Source organism: Mycteria americana, chromosome 2, assembly GCF_035582795.1.
Source record: "Mycteria americana isolate JAX WOST 10 ecotype Jacksonville Zoo and Gardens chromosome 2, USCA_MyAme_1.0, whole genome shotgun sequence".
In the NCBI taxonomy this organism is placed as follows: Eukaryota; Metazoa; Chordata; class Aves; order Ciconiiformes; family Ciconiidae; genus Mycteria; species Mycteria americana.
Window position 1 is genome coordinate 11,740,708 of NC_134366.1, and position 26,479 is coordinate 11,767,186.

Consider the following 26,479-nt stretch of genomic DNA (forward strand, 5'->3'; position numbering starts at 1 on the left):
GGCAGAGAAATAATAGATGACATGCTTATAGTATTTTTAAATAAGCTTTCTCATTTCAGTGCATTTTCAGCATAAAAATTTAGTACCTATTAATAAATTCCCTGTTCACTATTTGCGCACCAATCTCTATTGTTTAAACCTTCTCTAGAATATTCAAAACTGTCCAAAATAGATGCATATCCGGAGAGATATATATGTCTGTGTGTATGCACGTACATATACAGAAATAAATAAAAAATATGTATAGAAATAAGTCCCCTTTGAAGTAAAGATACAAGTCCATATCCTAAAAGACAGCAAAAAAAAGGAATAAATACTTAATTGGATCTATAATGGAAATTCATTCAGCAGTGAAGATGCAGGCACCAGACTGACACCAAAGACAGTTTCTACCTACTCCTTTAACATTGTCTTCAGAGAAAGCATACAGAAGAAAATTTAAGACTTACCATAAGAAAAGTATTTTGCCACCTTCTCTAAAATATTATCTCCTTAGTTACTGTAAACTTGAGGGCAACCTCACACATCACCCACAAATCACATTGTTGCACGGTATTTTTGTGTGCAAAGCATTTTCTATCCAAATACTTAGGATTTAATTTTTAGTTCTTTTTGTTGAAATACTAGGTCAAATAAAAATGAACTGATTTATGTTGAGTAAAGATTTTTTGTTTTGATGTGCTACTAAAAGCTGCCTAGTGCTTTGAGTGCCAAGACCGAATTCAAGGAAACATCATCTTTCTGTGTAACAGTTGGCTGATGCAGAACCTTAAATGCCTCCTGAAATCTCACAACTGCATGATACTTGCATTTTTTATATTGTCTCCCATGAAGAGATGGATTTAAATATATGCTTTCCTGTTTCCCTTTTCAGATTTTATTCTGATAATCTTTGTCCTTTCTTTAACTACAAAATATATAATATTTGCACAGGAACAGCGTATCTTCTGACAAGCTAGCACTATTGTATCCACTTTTTGACTTGTCAGCTTTAAGGTTAGAAAAGAATTATTGTCTTGTCCCACTGAAATAACCAGTTTATGATCTTCAGGCAAAGAATATTCCCTGAGCAATGACACTGGTACTTGAAAAAAAAGGACAGGGCCCTCAGGCCATGTTTCTTGAAATGCAATCAGTGCGTGCATTTCCCCTTCCCCTCCCTGCAACACGTTATGCGTTTATTCTGTATGCTATCTATGTTAGAGATCTATGATACTCTATCTATCTATTGTACTTTTGTTAATCATTTTTTCAGTACCTGCTTTCCACATCTCTGTTCTGATTTTTAATCTTCACTGGTTTATTATTTGCTCTTTTCCAGGCTTTTGTAAATGTTGCTACTACTTCCTATATCCAGTTTCTCTAGGTTCATTCCTGCAAGTATAGTCAACTTGCATTTCATTCTTCTCCCTCAAATTACTAATGAATATGTCAAACAAGAACTGCCTTTCTATTAGTTCATCTGCTAATTAAGTACTTCTCACTACTTGAAATATTATCTTTTCTTAATTTGAATTTTTAAGCCTCGACCCATTTTCACTCCACATGACAATGTCTGGGTTGAATGACAGTGTTTTAAAATGGCTGTTTTAGCAGTAATGTGTGTGCGTCCCCAAGCTGTCAGATGATACCAATGTTTTAGAATGCGTCTTCAGAAAAGTTGGGAAAACAACTTTATTCATTTTCTTTATTATCTATTTTCAACTACAGTAATGGCTGGGCTTTTAAATACAGAAAGAGATGGCAAGAACTGCATGTCTTAGCTAGAATGCCAGCACATCTCTGCAAACCAGACAGAACAGGTCTGCTAGAGCTATTCCACACATACTAAAATTCAGAAAAACCCAACCAGCCAAGCATCTTTATTCATGAGAGGACTTCATATGTTCATGATAACAAGAGTTTTACTGACGCTATGAGCTCATCCTTGTAAACAAAATCTTGCTCAGCAGAAAAACAGATAGAAAATAGGTAAAACGTGATGGAAAAAGTACTTCCCTCAACAAAAAGAACAAGAAATAGGATCTGCAAAGTGAGCAAATTTGTTTTTCCATTTATACTGTATTTAAGATATCTTGATAGCTTTTTGAACCACTTCTAATTGCTAACGCAATTTGAAGTCCAATATAAATTTGCAATAATTCCAATGACCTAAATTCATTCTATTTTACTTACATCTTAAATACGTATCAGCAATCAAGTGGTGCATGTATTATTAACAGATTATTATAGTATTAGGATTTGTTATAATAGAAACTTCTGGAAATAACACAATGAAAAACATACTGTGCATAAGCCCAGTAACATTGCAATATTAGAAATACAGATACATTACTGCAATTACCAACTGTTTATAGCCTTGAGTTTCAAACAGTTACTGAATTCTACATTTCTGATTTTATCTTATGTGACATTTGCAATCCAAGCATATGGCAATCAATGCTACCAAAAATTACTACAGATCTCCATTAATTCTGATAGAGTAAAATGGGAATTATTTACAAGCAAAATGTGTCTGATAGCTGTATGGAACACTGGCATCTAAATGAATATAAAAAGTATTTTTCCTACCTTATAATCATCCTCATAGTCATTATATCCACAAGTACTAAAGATGTCAGGAAAAATATCTGACCAACCATTACTCGTACAATTTTTGCTAATATTCCCTGTAAAACAAAATTTGAGAGTTTAAATCAGAAAGATCCAAAAGTCTCCTCATCAACAAATCTTTAGACAACCTAACTTTGTCATTCTCTGTTAACATGCTGTATTTCCTAGCACTCCTGTTAAAGCAACCCAGCCACTTCCTTTCATGTCCTCTTCATTCATATTACTTTGGCTTTTACTCTTGCTCTGAGTTGTCTTTGCACTAAACAAAAATGATTTTTTGGTTGGAACTGAGAAGTTGACTCTTTTCCCAGATGAATTCATGTAGATGAGATTGGGGCAACCCATGATTCTACTCCTTAATCTAATCAGTGTGAACTAATGTTCATATAATATGGAACAGCTTCAATAGGAGAAAACTGAAGAGTCTGATGTCAGAATAAAGAATAGTCATTAAAATTATTATAACTTACTCTTACAATGTTAAAACATAAGCAACTTACCCTCACCTTTCTTACAGCAATTTTTATATCCACGATACTTAAAATCTATAATAACATACTGCTTTAGTTTGGAGTTTACCACTGGTCTTTAACTGACTTAAAGATGCCTGTTTTTCACCACACAAGAACAAATTTATGTGTCACAGATCAACTTTGGCCAAGAAAAACCAAATGTGTTTATATACATTCCAAACTAAAGCTTTTGTGATTTTTATCTTGCTAATTGGTTACTGGAATTTCTTCTTTGTATAAAGTCTTCAGTGGAAAGTTGTAAATATCCTACAAACAGTTGATCAACCAACAACCAAATCTTTCTAGCTTATAACAAGGCCTTGACCGTAAACCACAGTGTCTCCTCAAACAACAGGACCACTTCTGCCATTTGGCATAGACATGGCATTTTTTAAAGAAAATGTAACCTATTTATACACTCTGAAGAGTCTTCACTTCAAAAGTACATCCAGATTCTCTGACTAGGCAGAGCAGGGGAATGTGTTAACAGAACCACAAATTACGTCAAAGCCAGTTTTGCAAGAAAAAGATTCTATGTACTCAAGATGCTGAAGTATTTTCTACTGTAAGTACTGTAAGGTCTTTTAACTTAAAGACAGTTGGCCATGTTCTATGGAAGACATTATTTCTACACCATTGTTCCATCCAATTAAATATTTCAGATGGCAACCTCATTTAAAACCCATAACTTGAAAAAATTCACAGAATAACTTTCTGATACTCATGTACTTACATCATCATGTACAATACAGAAAAAACATTATAGGATAATATGATTGCTTTTACAGTAAAAACTCATTTAATATAAAGTTACTAATATTCAATAGAGAACTAATTATGTGGTATGCTTAAACTATAACCTTGACCATCACAGAAGAAATGAAGAGCCAGTTCTCCAAAAGTTGTAAAGATGAGATGACAACTACTTTTTTTAATTCACAATTTAAACTAAGAAATCCTTTAAAGAATTGATGGTATTTAAAAGCCTACTTATGATCTGGAATACTTCCATAAAAAATAAGGTAGTCTAGATCATTTTGTAGTAGAATTTTAATTCCTCTTAAACTGTGAAAAAACTAAAACATACAACTCACAAATCTGGCTAAATAAAAAGAGTTAGATTTCTTGTTTAAAGACATTTTTATAATTTTCTGCCATAAGAATCAAGTGAATTTGAAATGTGCTGTGTATGAATTAAATAAATTATATATTCCTGAGAATTATCAAATTATAAAGGTGCTGAGATATTTGGTTAGATCTTAATTGAATCAACCATGCAAGATGTTTGCTGTCTTCCTTCTCTATAATTATAGAAAGACAAGATTTGAAAAATCCTCTTAATTGAACAGGTACCTCTAAAAAACCATCCTGTTAGTTCCACAAGCAAGAAGTAAACAGGTGGCTATGAAAAAAGCTGTATACGGGAAAATTATAGCAAACTATAAAAAGGAAGTGATCTTATAAAAAGGAAGTGATCTTTCAGTCTTGAAGACACCATGCCCAAGTGAGATAGATTTGTAATGCATTGTGAAGGTTTCAGACTTAAGTATTTATTACAGTTGTTTTATAGGAAAATGAAAATGTTATTGTAATATAAGATACTAACAGTTGCTAAATTTCAAACATCCAAACTCCAGGGAGAGCGTGCATGCTCTATTTTTTGCAAATAGATAGAAGCAGTGTGATTCAGTTCATGCTTTGAATTTTTGATATTTATTAGTTTGCCTTGTCTCATTACAACACCTTAATATCTTTGTTTGAGTCATTTGAATACTTTTACAGATTTCACAAGATTTAGTGAAGATTACACATACTTCCCCCTTTATAAACTGTTTAGACTATCCATGATAAACCAATCAAGATTCACCAGCCCCAGGAATGAAAACCTTTGCTCATCTGTAGATTGTTTTAGTTATCTATTTTTTACTGGGACAAGACTTAATCAACAGTTTTGAGAATAAAGGTATTTTAGTCATATCCCAACATAGCCTCTATGTTAAAACTAATATTGTTAAAAAGCTCTCCACAGACACCTCAAAAGCAGAATTAAGTCACTGTGACAAGTTTTCCATCTTTCACCAGCTCTTCATGACAAAGGTTTCTCACCTGAGCAATGGGGATAAGATTCTTCCTGCTGCATTTTGAGATACATATGTGAAATGCTATGTGTGCATCATCTATTTTTAAAACCCCACTATCAAGCCGAAGTGCAAAATTAAACCACAGTATATTGACAAGACAGTGGAGAAGATGGTAGACTTAAAACAGTTAAATGTTTCAGCAGTCTGAGACACTGATGAGCTCTTTTCAAGTTCCATTAAAAAGCAGAATAAAAGGTTTCATAATAACTACCTTAAATTGCAATAGTGATAATTTTTAGGTATTATGTGTCAATGTTGGCTCATTATTCTCATGAAGGCAAGGCAGAGCTCCTTCAGAGCTCTAAGTACAGAAGGAACAACCGAAGGAACAACCTGCATGTGACCTGCTGGCAACTGTTAAAGATGTCAGTCAGGCTCAGCTGCCTTAATAATTAACATAAATAGGTCAAAAAGAGCAAGCAAAGTCTTCAGCCTTGATGAGTGTCATCAGAATATATATTTAGTATCTGACTCAAAGAACACCACATGGACCACAAAGACAATTATTTGGTCTTTTCATTATGTATCACGAACAGCTCTGTTAAGAGTCTATTATTTTGACTCTTTAAAAAGAAAATAAAAACCTTAATCCACAAACCCCCCCGCCCCCCATTTTTAGCATTTTATGTTATAAAATAACAAAGAGAAGCCAGCAAAAATACATGTTAAAATTAAATACCTGGTTTGCCAGAAAAAAGGCTAAATACTTTTGGACAAGGGACAGTGACAGTCTCTCCAACCTTCGCAGAACGCCAACAGGTGATGTTATCCCAAATTCCAACACATCCTGAAACAAAACCAGCAGTAACAGACTTGAAAGCTCAGTCTGGTCCGAATCACCCTACTGTATTTACCATATAAAGACTTGGTGGAAGCTTTGGATGAGTAGTTCAAGAAAGATTAGACTCTTTCAAGAAAGTTGCAAAGACGGTATTTTGTATTAAAATGTTAAGGGAATCATAAGAGTCTGTTGATTAACCAGCTTATTTTTAGGTCAGTTAATACATTGTTTGCAAAATGTCTCATTAAAACTATGTCATTTTGATGGGATCATGCTAAGAAAAGATAAGAAAATGTTAAAAAAAGTAAAAGTAGTTCATTGGAGTCAGCATCACAAATACAAAGGGAGCGCATCATGACTGGAGAATTTTTGGAATAATAGACATGGACTAACAAAATCATCTCTCCTAAACTAAATAACAGACATTTGAACAAAGAGTGCTTCTGTGTATTTATTTCAGGAAGGGGGGGGGGGGGTGTGTCATAAAATGTTATAGGCATGTTTTACAGTAGCACTAGTAACAACTTGTTACCAGTTACTAGATAGTAACTACTTGTTACAGTTTTGCCCATGCTGATGTCTCTAGAAATGTGGCTCAAAAGCAGTATTTTATGAATGAGCATAAATCTTCCTAGAGCCCACTACAGGCACTTGGATCAAGCATGCTCTATTTGTTTAAAGGTGGCTACTTATAATGCATGCCTTCTAAGCTAAGTGAAGAGTTATGAAGGTTTCTGAGTTCAAGCCTTACGAAGAATTATGAGTACAAAGAAGTAAGGAAATATTACTCATATTATCTGAGTTAAGTTCTCTCCAAAAAAAAAAATCATGTGCAAAATTCTGGGCATTTATGTCTTCCAATAAGGCAATTGACAATCGACAATTTAAATTTGTAATTAACGCTAAAGATATAAACAAAACTTTTATCCTACTAGTATTATCTCCATGAGATTATTAGAAAGTATAAGGTACAGTTTGTTCCCTTCAGTAGAGAACATGAAACTTGGATTAGGAACTACTCACATCCATGTATAATACTATTCTTCAGAATATTTATAGTACTAGTAATTCACTATTCATTTACTCTGTGCTAGTGAGCTCATGCCCAAAATCAAGCCACCTGAGTTAAATGAAGCTGGAAAAGGAACATTTAAACATTCTATATTTGTGTTAAACCATCTTAGTGCAATTAAACTTGGACAGCTTGTGTGGACTTAAAGTGTTTAGCATCCTACTTTCAAAGTTTAAGTTACTTTCAAAGTACATGTAAACTAGGGAACCCAGGAGTGCGTTACAGAACCAGCAGCTGGATTCGCCCCTGGGCGTATGTCCTAGCTGCAGCCTGAAGGAGAGCCAGTGGCATAGCATTCCCATGGGCCTTGCTTTCCTTTGGAAGACATCTAAGTGTGATAGCTGGGAGGGAGCCTCTGTGCTGTACCAAGAATAGGGTTTGGAGATGAAAAAAGAAGATGAGAGGAGGATTATGGGCTAAATTCTGCATTTGGTCACCAATTCCATAGAGTCATCTTTATAGTTTCCCAAGGAAATGCTATTCTCCAGAGGAGTCACTTGTTCATGGGGACTGGGTCTTTCTACACCCCTTTTAGAATTATACAGCTCTAAATGGAGCATCTGTTCTATGTTCAGAAAGATGATGCCAAAAATAAGGGACTACTAATGGGAACACTTCACAAAGTTTATCTGTGTGGGGAGATAACATGCAATGCCTTATTCTCCACTGCCTTGTATGCTGTATCAACCTCCAAAGAGGTACGCAACAGATGTATTACTGTTCATTACCTCATACACTCACCCATACTCACTTCAATGCTTTTTCCAGTCAAGCACCAAAAATCTCCACCGAGATTTGGAGATCCCAAATCTCCAATCTATCACAACCTCTCTGGGCAACCTGCACACACACAACTTCCTCCATGAAGAATTTTGCCATGCATCTAATTAGGATTTCCCTTGCTGCAGGTTGCTTCCATTGCTTCTTGTTATGGTTTTTTTGTTGTTTTTTTTCTGTTCACATCTGAGAAGAGTCTGGCTTCATCTCCTCTATAAGCCCATTAGGTAGATGAAGACAGCAATCAGATCACTCTTCGCCAAGCTGAACAAACCCAGCTTTCAGTCAATCGTTATACACTGCATATTCTAGTGCCATCTCCATGCTCTCTGCTGAGCCAATTAATGGCTTTCCCATACACAGGAGCCCAACACTGGACACAGTACTCCACTGAGCTGCAGCCTCAGAAGAGCCAAACAGAGACCGACAATTGCTTCTCTTGATCTACCAGTTTGCTAATGTAGCACAGTATATGGTTAAACCTCATCTCCGTAAGGGTGCACTGCTGACTCATATTTAAACTAATATTTCTAAAGCAAACACCTAAAATGGGTCAGAAGAATTTCATCCTAAAAAATGCTGATTTCTTCCCAAGAGAGCCTGAAGTTGTTAATTCAGTTGCAGAATCTAGACCTGTCTTTACTCTAATCAACCCCACCTTTATTTGCTTAATACTGTGTGACTAACCTCAGCTTGTCAAGCTCTTCAGTTACCTGAAGCGGACTAACTGTTTTGGTTCCTTTAGTAACTTTGACTCCTAGACCAATGTATTGGATTCCTTCTTTTAGCCTTACCTTAGGGTAAGGGAGATGTACTTAGGACTAGGAACTGTGAGAGTGGCATCCTTTTTATCTTTATTCCACAGTTGGCTGAGAAGTTCCTGTTCCCATTGACAATTCACTCTTTTCAGGTTTCTGGTCCCTACCTCTTGAATGAGTGTTTTTAGCAACTGACTCAGAATGTAATACTCTCTGAACTCCATAATAATTCCTTTTTTCCTGATGATCATGCAGAATTTGTCCTTTCTAGTGTATCTGCCCCAACAGCTGGTTCATACATTTCTTTAAGAATTAACTCATGGGTTTTATCTATGTTCTGTTTTACCTGACTACCTTCTACTCCCTCTGGCACTTGTGGCTTTTCTTTTCGCATTAGTAATGATATCTCTGAGATGATGTTGACTTGGCTATGTGTATATAATTTAAGAGGTTTACATCTGAGCAAGTCATCTACATATCCTTTGAAGTCAATGGAACTTAAACACGCTTAGGTGCTTCCTAAGTTGCAGTACTGGATTAAAATCAAGTCCTACATTTCTATGATGCAACACCAGGGCTTATGCAAAGTAAAAGAATATTTACTTCAGCCAATTCAGGTCATGCTTCCTTTCCAACTGATTTTAAGCCAGAAACAACATCAACAACGTGACATACAAGAAAGACAAAGAAACTATTTTCTTCATCTGCCAGCACTCAGAACTATACTGACAAAATGCAACTCTTTTGGCTTTGATGGATGTACTGCCTGAGCCAGCATAAACAAGCCCTGGAGTACACAAGAATAATTAGCATCTTGTGCGACTTCAGACCTTTTTAGTTCATCCCCATTTCCACTAACAAGTGAGAGCTGAGATGAGTCATGAAAATGTTCATGCACACCCATAAAAGCTGATGACTTTCACAAATTTTCCCTTTTGTTCAGTATACTCTCTGTAACATGGTGGATTTGCTACAGTAATCTGCAAACAGTTCAGAGGCCTTTATAAATTTTTGCTACACTGCTATATGGACTGGGCCAAGGTTTTGCTAAAAAGGCAGCTGAACAACATGGGCTTCAGAGTTCCATTAGTACCTTTTCCACAAAAAACCACAAAACTCTTATTCAAGCTTCACATACATGAAATATTATACAGAAAAACAGAGGTCCAAGTCCTATCCCCACCAAGATTAATCAACACAATTTGTATCAGATCTCGAAGCTAGCTTGCAGGAAGGAAATTAATGTACACATTTTTGACATTGAAAACATTACCAGTCACTAATGTTTTCTGGGGAATGTATTTTTTACCTCAGTTTTTCCTCAGTATTTTAGGACTTAACAGGCATCTACGGCACCAGAGAGAATGATACTTTTTCAGACTCCTTAAATCAAATAGATGAAATAACACAAAAGATGTATTTCCTACATCTAGACTACCTTCAGATGCATCAACAGTCGTGAGAGTGAAACTTGAGTGGCTGTCATCAGAATTCCAAGAAGAACATTAAGCCTCAATTTATATATATTTACAAGCTTATTTATTATGGTACAGGAAATCTGAGAAAACTGCTGACATTTCCTGGAGGCATTATAGTCACTGAATAACTACAGTGTGCTTCTGAAAACTGGTCTAGGGCTGAATATTGAAATGATGGTGTTACTGGTGCGCTGCTAGGGGCTGTTAGAAGTACAACTGTTAAACAATATGCACTTTTCTGGGCTTTCAACCCACACCCTTCCTCATTTCCTCCTCCTCCTATTACTACAGATTTTTGACAATATTGCAGTCATATATCTTTTTCTTCTCTTAGCGAAACACACCCTTATGCAGAGATGGGATACAATTAACAAGTCCATTCTCACTACACTTGCATCAATTTGTCTCTTCCATCCCAACAACATATCTCTATTGTACAGCACGAGCTTAATTGTGCACAATTGAAACTAGCAATTAATTTCCCACTGATCTTGGAAATTCAAGATGTGGCACAACTGGAGACCTTGGTGAGTTTCACAGGTCTTCAAGTAGATATTGCTCTTTACCCACAATAGTATCCTTTTACAACAATAATGACATATGCAATATTGTCAGAGGGTGACAGAGCATGATTCACTTCATCCTAAAACACATGAAAACAGGCCAGAATAATTGCTCCCAACAACTGCTTGTTTCTCGCCAGTGACTATAGAGCAGCCTACAGTGCTATAAATACCTACACTGTTGGAAAATGAAGGTGCGATAAATGGTATGTTAAATGTGTCTCTTTCTGCACATAGAATATCTAGCTTGATCAAGGTTGACATTCTACTCTCTACTCACTCTCTACTACTCTCTGTCCAGCCATTAATTCATTCAGTGTTAGGATTTCTGGACTGTCATCCATCACTGCCGCATTTCATAAAATCATTATGTATGCTCTTATTCTCTGAAAGTTTTACCCATCTCCTGCATATATAAGCTCGTTTCCTACTATTTCCAAAGGATATTAATCAATTAAGATACAAACAATATTTTTAATAGCTTTAAATAAGGTTTTAACTTTTAATTCTAGTAACAATTCTACCAATAATTCTATAGAAAATTTCTCACATTTTAAATAAAACTTAAATTGCTCCAATGTTTATTTTTGTGTGTGCAATTTTTTTATCTTATTTTAAAAATATTATTCTAAGTACCCAAAAGTATTTTAATGTACATTTATATCCTTTTATGTTTGTTCATTGATTTAGTCTCTGGTTGCATCCAGCTTCAATAAATTCTCAAGCCTTGAACGTTTTTGCCCTTTCACTCTGATATGTACACATATAAAACCAGTCCAGCTCTTGATCTGCCTTAGCTCCCCAACTTTTCCTGTGCATCTCTACTACTATACTCTTTACCTCCCTCTTTACCTATTAATAAAGATAGCAAATGAAAAAAAAAAAGGTTCTTCATCTCTATTTCTGTGGTGTCTAGAAGAAGTCCTCTGCACCCTACATATAACAATCTCTTTTCAACATCTTCATTTGCATCATTTATTTCTCTGGTGTGTCATTCACAGCATATCCAAGGAAACAATCTTCCCAGAAAACCTTTGCTCAATGACTCGCTCAAAAGTGTGGCCATGGTGCACTCCTCTACTGCTCTTCCCTCCTGTTCCTCCAGATGATATTGCAGATGCTATTCTTAGTTAGTTTAAATGAGGTCACTTCCTTTCTTTAATGTTTGGTCTTTAATGCTTGTGATGCATTTGCAGATACTTTATAAGGAAAGGAAACGTAACAGACTATAAACTACATTTTGTTTCTCATTTTTTTCAGCTTACGTAAGTATTGCCACCACACTCCTCATCCTGCTATCTGAGATCCAGTCTTTAAGCAACAAGTTTGCTTACCTACATGTGCTTCTTCATCTATAAAAATGTGTAACACTGAGTTTGTACTGGAAAGTTTTGTTTATATATACATTTTATCCATATATTAACCACTAGGTGGCACTTTGCATTTGGATTTAAAAAATTGCCAATTCAAAGAGAGGTTTAGCATTTTTTAAACTGTCTAGGCATGCATGATACATGAAACAAAGAGAAGGAGCTTTGAAAATCATCCAGAAAGTTGTCAGCTAGTCCAGGGTTTATTTTTTGAACAGGGAAAAGTTTCGATTTTTGTACTTAACTTGACAAAGCAGAAGCATACTCACCTCTTATGGGCAATGTTTTCTAGACACTAGGTCTGAACGCCAGCATGTAACTCAGGCCACATGAGAATTTATGAACATATACGGACTGAAATTCTTTCTGCATTTTCACACAAGTAGTAAGAGAGAAAGGAAAAGGAGGTGCTAGAGAAATAGCGAGCTAGCAAACTGGAAGCAAAGCAAACACACAGCAGAACTGCTTACAGCGGTAATAGGAAGAAGATAGTAGCAAAAATACTGTTGCTACTTTGCTAAAAAGTATAAAACTTTATAACTTTGCTGTAAAGTTATTTGCCATCTACTTTTGTCAGGGCCCTGAGTGCACTAATAGGCCTTAATGGCCCTGATCAGCCTCACGCCCCTGCCCAGGGTCCCATCCAAGCTCAGGTCTGGGCCTTCAGCGATGTTGTGGGTGCACCTGACTTCAGCTTCCTCACAGCAGCGCCTGGGCCTGACCCACCACTATGGCCCCGCCTGGCACCTCAGGGCTGTGTCTGACCCTGGTTCCCTGCACCAGACCAGATCCTGACCCCCCACCTGCAGGCTAATGGCCCCAGCTGTCCCTACCCCAGGGAGGTGCCCGATGCCCGGGGCTGGGGCTGCCCCTGGCTGCCCTGGCTGGGGGTGGGACAGGCCCTGCCTGCCCAGGGGCCCCCAGTCCCCCTCCTCAAGGAGCTGCCGGCCTGCAATCGTGTGAAAATTAAAACACTGGCTGCAAAACGGTCAAGAAGCAGCTCCAATATACCTATGTTGAACTAAAGCGCTGTTGTGAAATTGTACCGAGTGCATACAAGCTCTGATTAGTCAGAAATACTGAGGAAATGTGGATGTAAACTTTTTTAATTACTGGTCAACAAAAACTACTCATGCACAGCAAGTAGAATTTGGGAAGGCTACAGTATACATCAGATTTAACTAAACAGAATGATGAAACCAGTAGAGTTTATCTCATATTCACCTAAAATGTTTGCAGTTTATAGGTCTTCAAAAGCCAGCCAGGAATGGCAAAAATACGGTTACTGAGATTTCTAGGGGATTACTGGCTTTTCACTAAATGAAACATTTCAGAAGAAATGCTTTATTTCTTTTCTGAAGAACAGTTTGCCATCAGAGAATCAAAAATCTCTTAAGCCAATTTTCATTTTTAATGTAATTTACATATTTTTAGGGTACTGTAAGGAAATATGAAGTTGCCAGCTAAAAACTTTGAAAAAAAACCTCTGAAAAAGAAAACACATTTCCATCCAAATTTTCTACGAAGTAAATCCTGCTTTCCAATTGCTCAAAATGTTCTTTGGAAACAACAGCATTTATTTTTGTACAACTGGACAGCACTCTAATCTTACCAGAAGAACATCATTTTCTGTTACACTGGAAAGATATTCATGGATGTATAGTCGAAGCTGTAAGAGGTACCTTCATGTTCGTGTTACCCCAATTTAGACATGCTGTACATTCTTCAAAAAATATCATTAAGTATCAATCTCCTGTTCATATAAACCCCACCACAAAATATTAAAGTCTCTGTAAAGTATTGGGACCATATATTTCTGTTAGTTTGGATTATGTCTAACCCATATGCCATTTGTTGTATTAGTTGGAGCTTTTTTACTCCTTTGGTATTCAAGATTGCTTCCTTTTGGTATTTGAACTTTGGATGTCATGGAGAGTAGACTGCCATGGCCACAGCTGTCTTTATCAGGACTCAAGCACAAAACTATGTGGGGCAGTATTTCTTTCAGAATCTTCTGAAAAACACAATAAATTCACTTATGGCTGTGCACTTTCCTTTTTCAGGGCTCCAAATGCCATCTATTAATGTCTACTGCTGAATTTCTATTTACGTTTAGGGGGGGATAGAAATTTCAGACTTTCAAAACTGTAGAATGTATCCGTGGCCACGTGTTGCCTCTCTTCTTTCCAAAAAAGTTTGTTATTGTCACTCGTAGTAACCTTTGTTATGTGAGATTTTTGAATGAGGCTGATCAGGACATTTCTTGGTCTTCACCGTTTATTTCCTGTTGGTTATTTTTCAGTAGGCAACTCCTTTCATTCAAGGTTTTCTCACCTATTGCCCAGCCTCCTCAAAAGATGAGCCAACTCTGCCTCTCTTCTGCCCTCAAATAATTAAGTATAGCTTCCACAAAGCCCAGACATTGTCAACAGTGTAAGGATGTTCAGTTTTATGTGGTGTCACTAACGATGACACTTCAATTAATGGAAGCCAAAACAGTCAAACATTCAAAGCAGCCCCTTCAGCTCCCCTCATAAAAAAATGTGTGAACCAAAAAGTAGCAGGATGTCTGTACTACAGCTAGAAAAGCAGCAGCACAGAGATTCAAGAAAGGTAAATTTGTCCTGCCAAGAGCTGCAGGTGCTGTATGAAAGGAAGTTCCATGATCCCAATATCTCATTTAATTCTACCTTTAATGCTACCTTGGATAACTAAGCAACACTGCAGTCTGAAGTACTGACTCATTTTACAGAGAAAATAGCTGCAAAAACAATCAAAAACTGATGGAAGATCTTGATGAGATTGGGAAGATTAAGAAAGGGGGAACCTTGAGGAGATTCCTTTTCACATAGCAAAAGAAAGGCCTCATCTGGCTTTGTGTAAGTCTCCTGTTTACTGATGTGGAGGAGAGAGTGATCATCAGGTTGGCTTAGTTATGCTCACAGTCAGTTCTTCTTTTGCACAATACAGAGATATATGTGTGTGTGTGTGTGTGTATGTGTGGGTTTGGAATGCAAAATAGGCACCTTTCTTACTGGAGAAATAACCTTAACCACAGAGGTTAGTTGGATAAACTAACTTTTGGACAACTTGCCATGGGTCCAACATTTGAATATTCATCCCACTGTTCTGAAGAGCTTTCAGAAAGATGTGCTGTTTCATCCACAAGATCATGAGCTCGGTGCTGGAATCACTGAGTGGAATTCTACTGGCAGTGTAATTCGGGAGATTAGATTACATAGTGCCATTGGTCCCTCTTGCTTTAAATTTATGAGTAAGTGAGAGTATCATTTTGGTAGTCCTGTCTCTTTTAATTTCCCATTACTAGCTGCATTATGAAGCCTCTCTTTGAGAGGTTTATGAAATTCTTTCCAAAACCATTTATCTTTCCGTCTACATCCCCTCCTCAAAGTTAAGATGCCATATCTAAAATTAAAAATGTTGTCCGACATATGGGTCTCACAAAACACATTTTGAAAAGCAAGAGCCGAAAGACTCATTTAACTGTGCAGCCACTCAGTCCAAAATGAAAAAAAACAAACCCAAGACTTCATTTTTTCATAATGAGATCTTTCTAGAACTTTTTGTTGTAGAACCCTGATATAAAGTCTACTTGACTGAGTTTTAACATTTTTTACCATAAGATTTCACTTTTCATTTAAAGGTAAATGCAAATGAATCAATTACTTTAAAAGGTAAAATTCTAAGTACTGAATAAAGACAGAAATTTGCAGTTGGCTATTTTGTATGTATTTTCAATCACTTTTATTGGGAGCTTTCTGGTTTTTTAAGAAGAGAAGCCATGGGTAGTAGGTAAAAGATGAATTAGTGTTGGACCTCAAAACCTGTAGCCATTATGAGCTATTTACAATGGAATTAATCTGCCCTCCAAAAACGAGTGCAAAGAAAATCCTCTCCTAGGCTTCCAGCTAAGGTGCTTCCATACCTCCTCGGGTGTCAAATTATAGAGGGATGAAGAAAACAAATGCGGATGGAAGCTAATGCAGTCTTCATAAAATAAACAACTAGATTTGCTGGAGAGCACTACAGAGAGGAAGGCACTGCCACAGATCTTTGGAGAGTGCCTTTCTTCCCTAAATGGAGTGTAATACTATCTAGTAACAGAAGAGTATGTGCTAATGCCTGAAAATTCCCCAAAGGGTGCAAAGCAGGAGGTCCAGATGTCTAACAGTTTAACATTGGCAAATGAGCAGAATGTAGACAAAGTGGGTCCTGTGGTTTTAATATATCCTTAGCATTGTTCAAAGGATATTTACACAGTATTTATACAGTGTTTCCTTGCAAAACACACTATTGCTTTATTAAGCCATGAAGTAAGCAAGTCCTTCACAGACTTCATAGTCAATGATTTTAGGTGCACTACAAAAATTACTCAGTGAAATTCTTCAGCCCTTGTTATGAGGCAGCTCAGGTAAGATGACTATACATCATTTTATTATGTAAAAAAAAACCAAAACACCACAGTCACCTTTAAATCTTTCCTTTATGTCTCCCTAACTGGGAGCTGAGAAGTATTAGATAAGGTATTCCACACGTAATTGCCATCTAGGCCAAAGGAGAAACTGCCTGTCCCATAAAATTTGGATCCTCCAAAATTCAGTAGCTGTGCATGCCAGCTAAATTCTGGAGCATGTTACATAAAGGCGTGAAGGCTTCTCAGGTGCCCAAGAAGTTAATGAAAAAATTCCCACTGGTTTTGATAATGGAGGCCCAAGCCTCCTGTGGAAAATCTCAGTGAACCTTTATTTCCAAATTCTAGACAGGACCTTCCACTAGATTTCATTATAGCTTTTGTGAGGCAGGTAGCACATACTAAAGTTAGAAAAGCATGACAAGGGCTGTATAACCACCTTTCCTATTCAGGAAAAAGTGAAATAGGTTTTGAGAATTTATTGTAATGAATTATGTTTCAAGTGTACTACAAATTTTAGGTGTGGAGCTAGGACTTGGACTAGTTCCAGCTTGCCAATTTTCATTAGTAATTCTTCTTTATCAGCAGTCAGAGTATCACTGTGACAATCTGCAAGTCTCTGTTCAAAATACTCCTTACGTCTTTTATGAATACAGAGAGTTTATTAGGAAAATAAGGACACATAGGGAACGTATATTTTTGGAAATGCAAATGCATATATTTAACATAGGCTCTTCTGAACAGGGTCTTGGTAAAAGTATCTATAACATGAAGCATAGGATAAATTCTCCTATAACATTAAACATATAGTTTTTAAGGGTTCATTACCACAGGGCTTTATTCCAGTCTCCTACAAAATGGAATATTCCCTTAGTTTCAGCCAGGCATTCAACTAAATATATAAATCCTTCCACTGCTGTTTTATCACTACCTGCAGGGCTGAATCAACACCATCAGACATACTGTCTGCTTCCAAGACATGAAGTTCTTACACAGAAGTTTGCCTTCAGGAGGCACCCCTCTTCCAGTGAAAAGAGGCTGTGAAGAAAATATTGACAGAAAACGTCTTTCTTCCCCTAGGGAACCCAAAATAAAAGTGGTGTGCATCACAAGGATACCCTTGAAGCAGCCCAGCATCTGGATCACAAAAGTGGATCTTGAAGAAAGCTTGACTTTCAAAACTGTATAATAGCTAATACTGAATTTATTAATTCAAGATTTAATTCATTAAGCTGTGCTAGCAATTATTTCTCCATCTGGCTTCACACTAGTATTATTTATGTAACAGCCGTCTCTCTTCACCACTTGTATAAAGAAAAAATCTAAATGTAGATCAATTATTCCAGTAAGATTTTGCTTGGAAGAGATATCCATGTAAATTATTCACTGTTATTATAATTTTTCTAATTACTGATCTGGATTAATCAAAAGGAAAAATTATAGTAAAATACAAACTGTTGATGATCCTTTTAATTATTTTATTGCATACAAATTGATATTGGAGTATGCACTGAGGGAGTTACACATTCAAATCAAGAAGAGAGGTGGAGAAAGCGTCATGAGTTGGGACTCATGTTTATGCTCAAAGGGCACTGCAGATGGCAGATCCCTGAGGTATCATAATCATCTTCACAGCACATTCGAAAAGGACTGAATATGAAAAAACAAATACACTATGTATCACCTAGTTCAACCAAAGGAAAACAACCACACTGCAAGAGCTGTAGTATTCCAAGGAGCCCAGTTATTCTGAGATGATACATACCTGGACTACCATCAAAACGCAGGACACCGATGAGGCTTACGGCTTTGTAGAACTAATTTGAAATTAAATACTTCCAGCCACTTAAAGATCATTTAACAACAGAAATGTAATGATTAGTTTTAGATGTGACATTACTTTGTAAAAATCAAAATTGTATTTTGAACTGAAAAATGTTCAGCTGCTGTTCAGTTCTAAAATTTCTTTCCCCTTTTTCTAAGTCTCACTGAAAGCCCACCCTTCCCTTCAATATTTCACATGTTACCAGAGGAGTGCTGGGCAGGTAACGTATGCAAATGAAGCACCCCAAGAAACACTTTTACCTTTTCACCAGTAGGTGCGTAGAGACTGCTTTCTGCTTACAAGTTCTGGCATACAGTTTACAAAACATAACTAATCAAAAAACATTAATACTTTCTCATAAAAAAATAAAATTAATAAATACACGCTTCCAACTTTCCTAAAAAGCCAAAAACTTTTAACCAAGTTCTGCCCTAGCTACTTTAATATTACAGATTTGCTTTTCATTTGGCTGTCTGGATTTATCTGTCGCCTTCATATTTTGCTTGCTGAACAAATGGCTTTATCAGCAGCTCCAACTTACATGAAAAATGTCATTTTTTCATAATCCTATGTTCTACTCACATGAAAATGTAGCAAGGAAATCTAGTAAAATCTAAAATTAAAAAATAATAAACTACGTCTCCTCTTCCTTCTTTCTTCTATTAAATTACAATTGGCCATATCTGTATCTATATATTTATCTTTCTATGTAGAGAGAAAATAAAAACAATAAAGTGCCAGAGAGAATTTGGTTTTGGATGTAACACTACTGTCCATTTTTTCCTTTGCATGACTCTATAGTACTCCGCGTGTGAATCTGGTCTTCTGTCTGAAACATCTTCTGCCTGGGAAACCCAGAGATCATTTCTGCCACTAGTACTTTACTTTCAACTATAACTAGAGAGAGATGCTTGGATCCAAGGCTTTCAGCTTTTCCTCAGACTTGTTCTTTCTGCTGGTCCTGTCATCACCACCCTGCAGCTTCTCTGCCAGTCAGAAAATACTAGCAGCAACAGTTTAAAACATGAGAATGCATTTGCTCCCGTCTAGTGTCCCACCCAGTGCGTGCCTAGCGCCTGGCACACCTCTCACAACATGCTTGCTGCAGCTGTACCTTTAATGCAAAATCTGCATAAATTCTAAAATAAAAAAAAAATTACAAGCACAGTACAGACAAATACAGCAACTGCAACCGCAACAGCAAATAAGGTAAAGGAAGAAAATCTTGAATACTCCAGTTGTCTCTACATTACAGCTTATCTTTTCTTACCTTTGTAGTCCACTGGCTTTGCATTCTTTAGAAGTTCCATGCACCTTGTTTCCTCCTTGTGAATCTCCACCTGAAATCTGCATTCTGGATGGACACCATTCACCTGTGTCAAATTAGCAAACAGGCCAGGGTCTTGAAACACGAATTAAAATGCTTTATGAAGGATTCAACTACCAATAATGAAATCCACAACTTTAACTGGCACTGGTTTTGCCCAAGTCTGTGCTAGGCATTTTACAGACACAGTCATTGCCCATTTTAGCTTCTCACACATTGACTTTTCAAAACAAAATGTTAAAGTTATCTACTAGAGCATTCACTGGCTCCTTCCTGTTATTAACCAATATTGTTTCATGATACTTTTTCCTCCAGAAAAACTGTGAGTTAAACTGAAGCAGGAAAGTAAACACATTTGCTTTTTTTGCTTTTGTAGTAAGTCAGGAAGCTGAAAGTTTAATACGAATCACAGAACATGAAAACAGATCAAACCGCACTCTCTTTGACATGGTAAATTTTGCTTTTCTTCCCTTTTCCACCATGTATATTTTACCTCCTGAAGGACCCAGAGTATGATTATTAGATTCAAGCAAGTGCTACACAGGAAGAAAACCCCACTTCTTTAAAAATGAAAGCACTATTGCCTTTGCTGTTTATAACCCTGCCCCCAGTTCCCTGGTTTTCAGAAAGGGTTATTTATGTCCATGGAAAGAGGCAGGGATGTAGCAGTATTGGGGAGAGAAATAAGACACCAGGAACCTGCACTGAAGTCAGTTGGATTCACAGAGGCAGACAGAACCTAACAGAGAAACATGCGGAGTCCATAAGAGACTGCATTGGAGAAATGACTGTAGTAGATGACAAAGGGGAAAATAGGAATGCCACTGGAGCTGAAGGGACAGTGAGATTAGCTCAAATGAAGTAACATCATCATGAAATAAAATGTGACTATCCTGTACTTCAGTCATCCTCACACTTGTAGTATCACGAACAGGGTGGTCTCTCTCCAAGCTTCTCTCTCCCCTTTTCTCTCTCTTACTTTTCCTAGGAGACATTTAATAGCAGAATCTGGTAATAGTTGATTCGTGAGACACTATTTTTTTAAATGGCAATACTTAATTAATTAAGCTGTGATCACAGACTCAGAACCTAGGACCCGGAGTTAGGACTGAGAACCTGCTTATTCTGCAGTCTCCTTGTGGGCAAGCCACTTGCGCAGCTTTTAAAAATACAGCGTAACAACTACAAGCATAACAGCAGGAGCTGTTACGGAAACTCACGAAAATCTGTCTCTTCTCCAAATGTCTCATTTCACCATCTACAACATCAGAACCTTACTTCCTTTTCTCCATCTTTTCTCTATATTGAAATTATATGTTTTCAGGGCAGATTTTTTTTTTAAGTGAATTTGTACAGATTCTTAACATAAATTAGGATTTCTAGCACTTATAATAGAAAGTTCAGCATTATACTGAAAATATGTGTTTTGTTACGTATTATCTACTTGCCAGAGAGCCCCCATGTAAAATAAAGTCCCATATATATATAATGTTTTTAATTGCATTTTCGTTTCACATAACAGATTTTGAATATTTTTCTTTTCCAATTGCAAATATTCGGTAACTGAGAGTAGATCTCCTAGTCATCAAAAAGTATTATAATTACTGGGTCTTGGAAAGGTAGGTTCCAGTAAATGGAAATGTTAACTAAATGAGGGGTAAATCAAAGCAGCTACTGCTGTTAAGAAACCTGCCACATAAGTGACTTCTCTCTCTCATACTTATGAAAGAACTGCAAGTTTCTCAGTATCAGTCATCTCATAGCGAAGGTTACTTTGAGAACATAAATTTTTTAGTGCCCAAAGGTAAAACAGCATTACTTTTCAAAACCCAGATGCATGCCAAACTGTAATATACTTTGTTCTAATACATACACCAGTTTCATTCAGATGTCCTTCACCAAGCTAAAGAGATTTAGGGTTCAAGACTATGTGGCACTGACCATGTCCCAAAACACATCAAGAACCCCAAAATGGATTTTGAGGGCACGCACCACCTTTCAGGGCTGGTGCTCATCCACCTTTCCCTCTGCTTTACCAAGGGCAGGTTATCCTTTGTAACCACTGAATACAGAACCGCGTGCGCTGTACTGCGCATTGTAAAGGTACACAGTTAGCTGGAAATCCAGCTGAGGAGCCTCTCTGCGTTTTCAGTGGCTTAACAATTTTTAAGGCATCCAGAACAGCAGTTTGACTGGAAAAACATTTCTTCTGACAAGCAGCTTACATTTACCTTCAGCATGGTTTCCCAACTTTTGGTGGAAATGATCTGTTATTTTACATTTACAGTAACAAAAAATGGAAAGATTTAGAGGGCAGATTTTTTTATTTTTCGTAAATTATGTTTCCAGCAACATTACAGACTTTTACAAACAACTGAAGAATCGCTTAAAAATAGAAAGATGTTAAGAGCTGATGCCCTAAATTTGAAGACTTTAATATTCTGAATGCTTTCTACATTGTTATCCGGTTGCATGTATGAAAGAGATATCATGCAGGCTTTTTCCCCCCATATTATGATTGCTAACGACCCTCTAGACCGTACCAGGGCAGTGCCCTGGGAAAACTCTTCGCAAACTAGTGGTGGCCACCGGCTGCCGGCAAAAACAGCGGGGATCGAGGGACTCGGCGACGAACGGCCCGGCACCGGCCCGCGGGGGGACGCGCCGCTCCGCCGGGGATGGGGATGGGGAGCGGGCCCGGCCCGCGCTGCCCCGCCGGGGCGGAGCCGTCCCGGCCCCTAAGGAGCGCCCGGGGGTGCGGGGCGGCGCCCCCCGCCGCCTGCGCCTCCGGCCCGGCCCGCCGCTGCCTGCGCGGCCAGAGAGCCTGTCCCCAGGAGCGCCGGAGGGGAGATGGGCTGGGGGTCCCGGCGGGGGCGGGAGCCCCCTCCCCTGCGAGATCCCCGCCCGGGGACAGCCGGTAAGCGCGAGCGGCGGCAGTCACTCGCCTCCCGAAGTGAGTCGGCGGGGCCGAAGTCTCCGCACCTGCTACGGCTACCGCCGAGCCCCCCCCTCCGGAGAACGGGGGAAGCTGTGAGGGAGCCGCCAGCCCGGGGGGTTCCGCACAGGCTCCTCAGGGAGGGGGCGGCGGGAAGAGCCGTAGGGGTCACCCCGTCCGCGGTCTGGAGGGGCGAGTCACCCCTCAGGGCCGGGGGTGAGCGCGGGGTGACTTACCCGCCCCAGGCTCCAGCAGAGGGAGAGGAGGAGGATCGGCAGGTTCCTCATGCCAGCCAAGTGCCGGGGCCGGCGGGCTCCGCTGCCCCGCGCCGCTCCGCGGGCCCCTTTGGAAGGCGGCGAGCAGGGGCCGGGTCCCTCCGCGGCACCATAGAGCCCGGGGGCCGCCGCCGCGCTGCCGGGGCGCCGAGCCGAGCCCCCCGCCCCGCGGGCGGCCGCCGCCCTGCGGCTGTAGGCGGCTCCCGCACCTGCCCCCGGCCGCCTCCCGCCCGCCTGCCCGCTGCTCCGGCGGCCGTCAGCTCCCGGCCCGACTGAGTCCCTGCCCGCCGCCGCCTCTCTGCGCTCAGCTCCTCCTCTAGACCCCGGCTCCCTTCCCTCCCGCTTCTCCTCAGCCCCTCTCGGCTTCCTTTTCTCCTCCTCCCTCTCCCTGCCGCCGTTGCTCCCCCCCATAAGGGGTGCGAGTCGTTCCCCTCAGCCGGGAAGTCCCCCGCCCATCCCGGCGACCCGCAGGTGCTCCCCCACCATCCCGGGCTACCGCCGGGTTATGGACGGCATTTACCCCGCCCTGCCTGCCTCGAGGTGCCGGAGAAGCCCCCTCTTCTCATGCATACACATCCGAGGGGCCTGGGTACCCGTCCCGATAGCGTACCGGTGCCGGCACTGGGATGCCGTTTGCCCGTGAAACCATTAAGATAATCGAGCACGGTCCCCCCACGCCAGACACACACGAAAACCCACACACAGATGTGGGGTAAGGGAACTGATCCCTGGCAGGGTCAATCTTACCACTGGGCAGATCAGCAACTGTGTTACCAAATCTTTCTTCCTCCCAAGCTGTTTTTTTCGAGGTCTCAATAGAGGACCAACGCTTTAAGGCAACTCCATATTACTGCCTGGCACTTTACACCGGGCATGGATCTTGGTTTTGCCTCACAAGGCATATAAAATATATAATTAAGTGACATTTATGTTAGCCCATGCCTTTTGTTATAGAAAAAGCAGTTTATATGCTGGCTTTTAGCTGAGAATGAGAATAAAATAGAGTTGTCTTTCCACCGTCTTACATGTGCTGTAATTTAAGTACTATGTATTAAAAGGGACTGAGTGAGCAACATAAGACTCTCCTAAATAGCCTTATGCCATCCAAAATAACCAGCTATAAGCAAACCAAGGACACTTCTAGGAAAAAGCTGAAGAGAATTTTCATATTTTTTAATGCATTAGCAAAAATTCTTTTCATATGTTGAGAAGAAAGGCCTGTTTATAACCTCTGTGATATCATTAAAAAGAAATACTATAAATCGTAATGAGCAGTGTTATAACCTGCATGCTGAGAGCATAGGGAAACAATGTAGAAAGAAAAACTTGTAGGATGGGATATGATCAAGCAATGAAAATATTTTCATTGTAACAGAAAATAGTACCCGTCTGGATTTACTTTGATCTGTATGTGACAGGTGGACCAAAATGCCAAATTGCACCTACTTCTAAAACAGATGGGTTGGAGAAGAACCTGGTTATGCTGCTAGCTCTGAGATTCCTGGGCAGACTCTCAGGTCAAACCTCTTGGAAATGGAGAATTGCACAGTGCAGCCCCCCTGATTCCTGAGACCAGTGTCCAGGATTCCTCTTCGGGCTCCTGGCTATTGACACATGCAGTGTGGGGGTGCTCTTAGCAATTTCTTAAGAGCTATAGGTCCTTCCAAAATAACAGTCTCAAAACCATTTCTCTAATCTCATATTTTACAGGAATCTGATGTCTTATCATTATTGCAAGGCTTTGGAAAAATCCTTTCTGTCTTCTCTCTCTTTAGAAGTTATTTCTTGCACTTTGTGATGACTGGCATCCCTCTAAGAAAGCAGTCTTTAAATCCAGTCACTCTCATGAGTGAAATTTATAGATGTCAAGGCTCTTCAGGTAAACCCAGCAGCAAACCCAACAGCAGTCCCTTCACAGAGGAGCTGTCAGGCAGACTGTCCAGCAGCTGGACTGCCCCAGCAGCTGAGGACACAAGCGTTGCCAGACACCAAAACCCAGTGTTTGATTCTTCGAGCAAATGATTCATTAAGCTGTTGAAGCTGAGTAGCCTGGGAAACCAATTAACGAATTAGTGTTAACATTCTGTGTAGAAACAGCCTTGGGAACTGTCATCATTATTCCTTCTGTGGAATGACAGAAACTAGTATCTCAGGTAGTAGGCAGTCTACGTATCCCAGAACTGGCAAAGGTTTTGAAACTTGTATCTTCTGTTCTATCAGAATATTGTGCAGAGTTGGATTTTTGTGATGTTTTGTTTTCAATGAATCAGCATTTTAAGGCAAAAAGAAAAATCGTCAGTTATTTCTCAACCATTCTTCTGTCGCTGTGCCCAGTGACTTTTTGACATGAAAGAGACACCGGATGAAAGAGATGCATCAAATACTAATATTTTTGCTTAGATATAGCTAAGTGTGCTTTTTTTTTCCTGAAAAGAATATAAATTATTGATGAATGAAGCCCAGAAAACATGATTCAAGTTCTTTTCGCTTAAACATAGCACAGTTCAGTGCCCTGTTATAGCAGATGTAGAGGGAGGAAAAAAGAACAAGGATGGAACTAAAACAGCTGTTGATACATAGAGATATGTATGAATGAGACTGATACTCTTATGCAGCAAAGACCGGAGAGGGTTATGAAGGAACCAAGGAGTCATATAAATTTAGACAGTCAGCATAGATTTGATGCCATTTCCAAGAATGGCCTGTCAAATTCAAAGGAAAGAGCAAAGAGAGAGATTTTGTGGAGGTATCCAAGAGGCACAGAAGGACTCACAGACATGGAGGAAAAGGATGGAGTCCAAACACAGTGAGAAATTCATCCTCTCTTCACAACAGGGGTGGTAGAAAAGTAAATACAGTTTGATTGAAATAGATATTATTCTGAATCAACAGAGCCTAGGTGTTACAGAGAGGGCAGTAAAAGTAGAAATAGAAAGTTCACGGCATGCAATGGACCTAGCGGCAAGCAAAGCCAAGGTACTGCAAGCTCTCTGCTCCCATGGCAAATGCAGGAGCCAAAAGGTTTGCTCCAATTCCAGCTGATGGAAGAGTCTGCCTACCAAGGAAAGGTACATGCCAGTAGAGTTATAAGTAACAAGTACCTTCTGCCTGGCCTTCTGTCTCTTCAGAGTCCCTTGATACACAGTGTTGGCAATAAGTAGCTGATGTGATTTTGGTCAGGCCCGTGGAGAAGAAGCTGACAGCTTTCCATACTGAAGCAATGAAATCAATCCCCTTTGAGCCGAATCCTTATTTAAATTGTTTGTGGAGTTCAAGATGTTTTGACAATTTGTATTCTATCCACAAGTCATGTTCTTGTCATGTATAAAGACTAAAAAAACATTGCTTTCATTGTTTAAAAGGAGATTTTCTTTTGTTCAGTCATCTAACAATTATTGTTTACACAATGCATAACATACAGTTGCCAGAAATACCTGAACTGCATGAAAAACTTGGAAGGATTTCCCTCAAAGCATGTGTACAAGCCATCTTGGACAACGTGCCTCTTTCAAGGGTGGCTATCTCTTGAGCTGCTCAAGCTATGTCACATGTTTTGAGTCCTGCTTTTGAGACCAGAGAGATATTTTTTGCTTTCACTTTATGCGGAACGCTGTGCAAAA

At 39.1% G+C, this 26,479-nt stretch overlaps 1 protein-coding gene across 1 annotated transcript in view; it reads right to left on the bottom strand.

Moving 5' to 3' along the window:
• The window catches only part of VIPR2 (vasoactive intestinal peptide receptor 2), a 63,415-nt gene extending 40,344 nt beyond the window's left edge, over window positions 1–23,071 (bottom strand). The window contains exons 1-4 of the mRNA XM_075492404.1: window positions 22,821–23,071; window positions 19,593–19,695; window positions 5,946–6,053; window positions 2,572–2,669 (exon numbers count right to left, since the gene is read on the bottom strand). Of these exons, the coding sequence (XP_075348519.1) occupies window positions 2,572–2,669; window positions 5,946–6,053; window positions 19,593–19,695; window positions 22,821–22,871 (360 nt within the window). The 5' untranslated portion in view covers window positions 22,872–23,071. The remainder of the gene's footprint in view (window positions 1–2,571; window positions 2,670–5,945; window positions 6,054–19,592; window positions 19,696–22,820) is intronic.
• Between the last annotated feature and the right edge of the window lie 3,408 nt (window positions 23,072–26,479).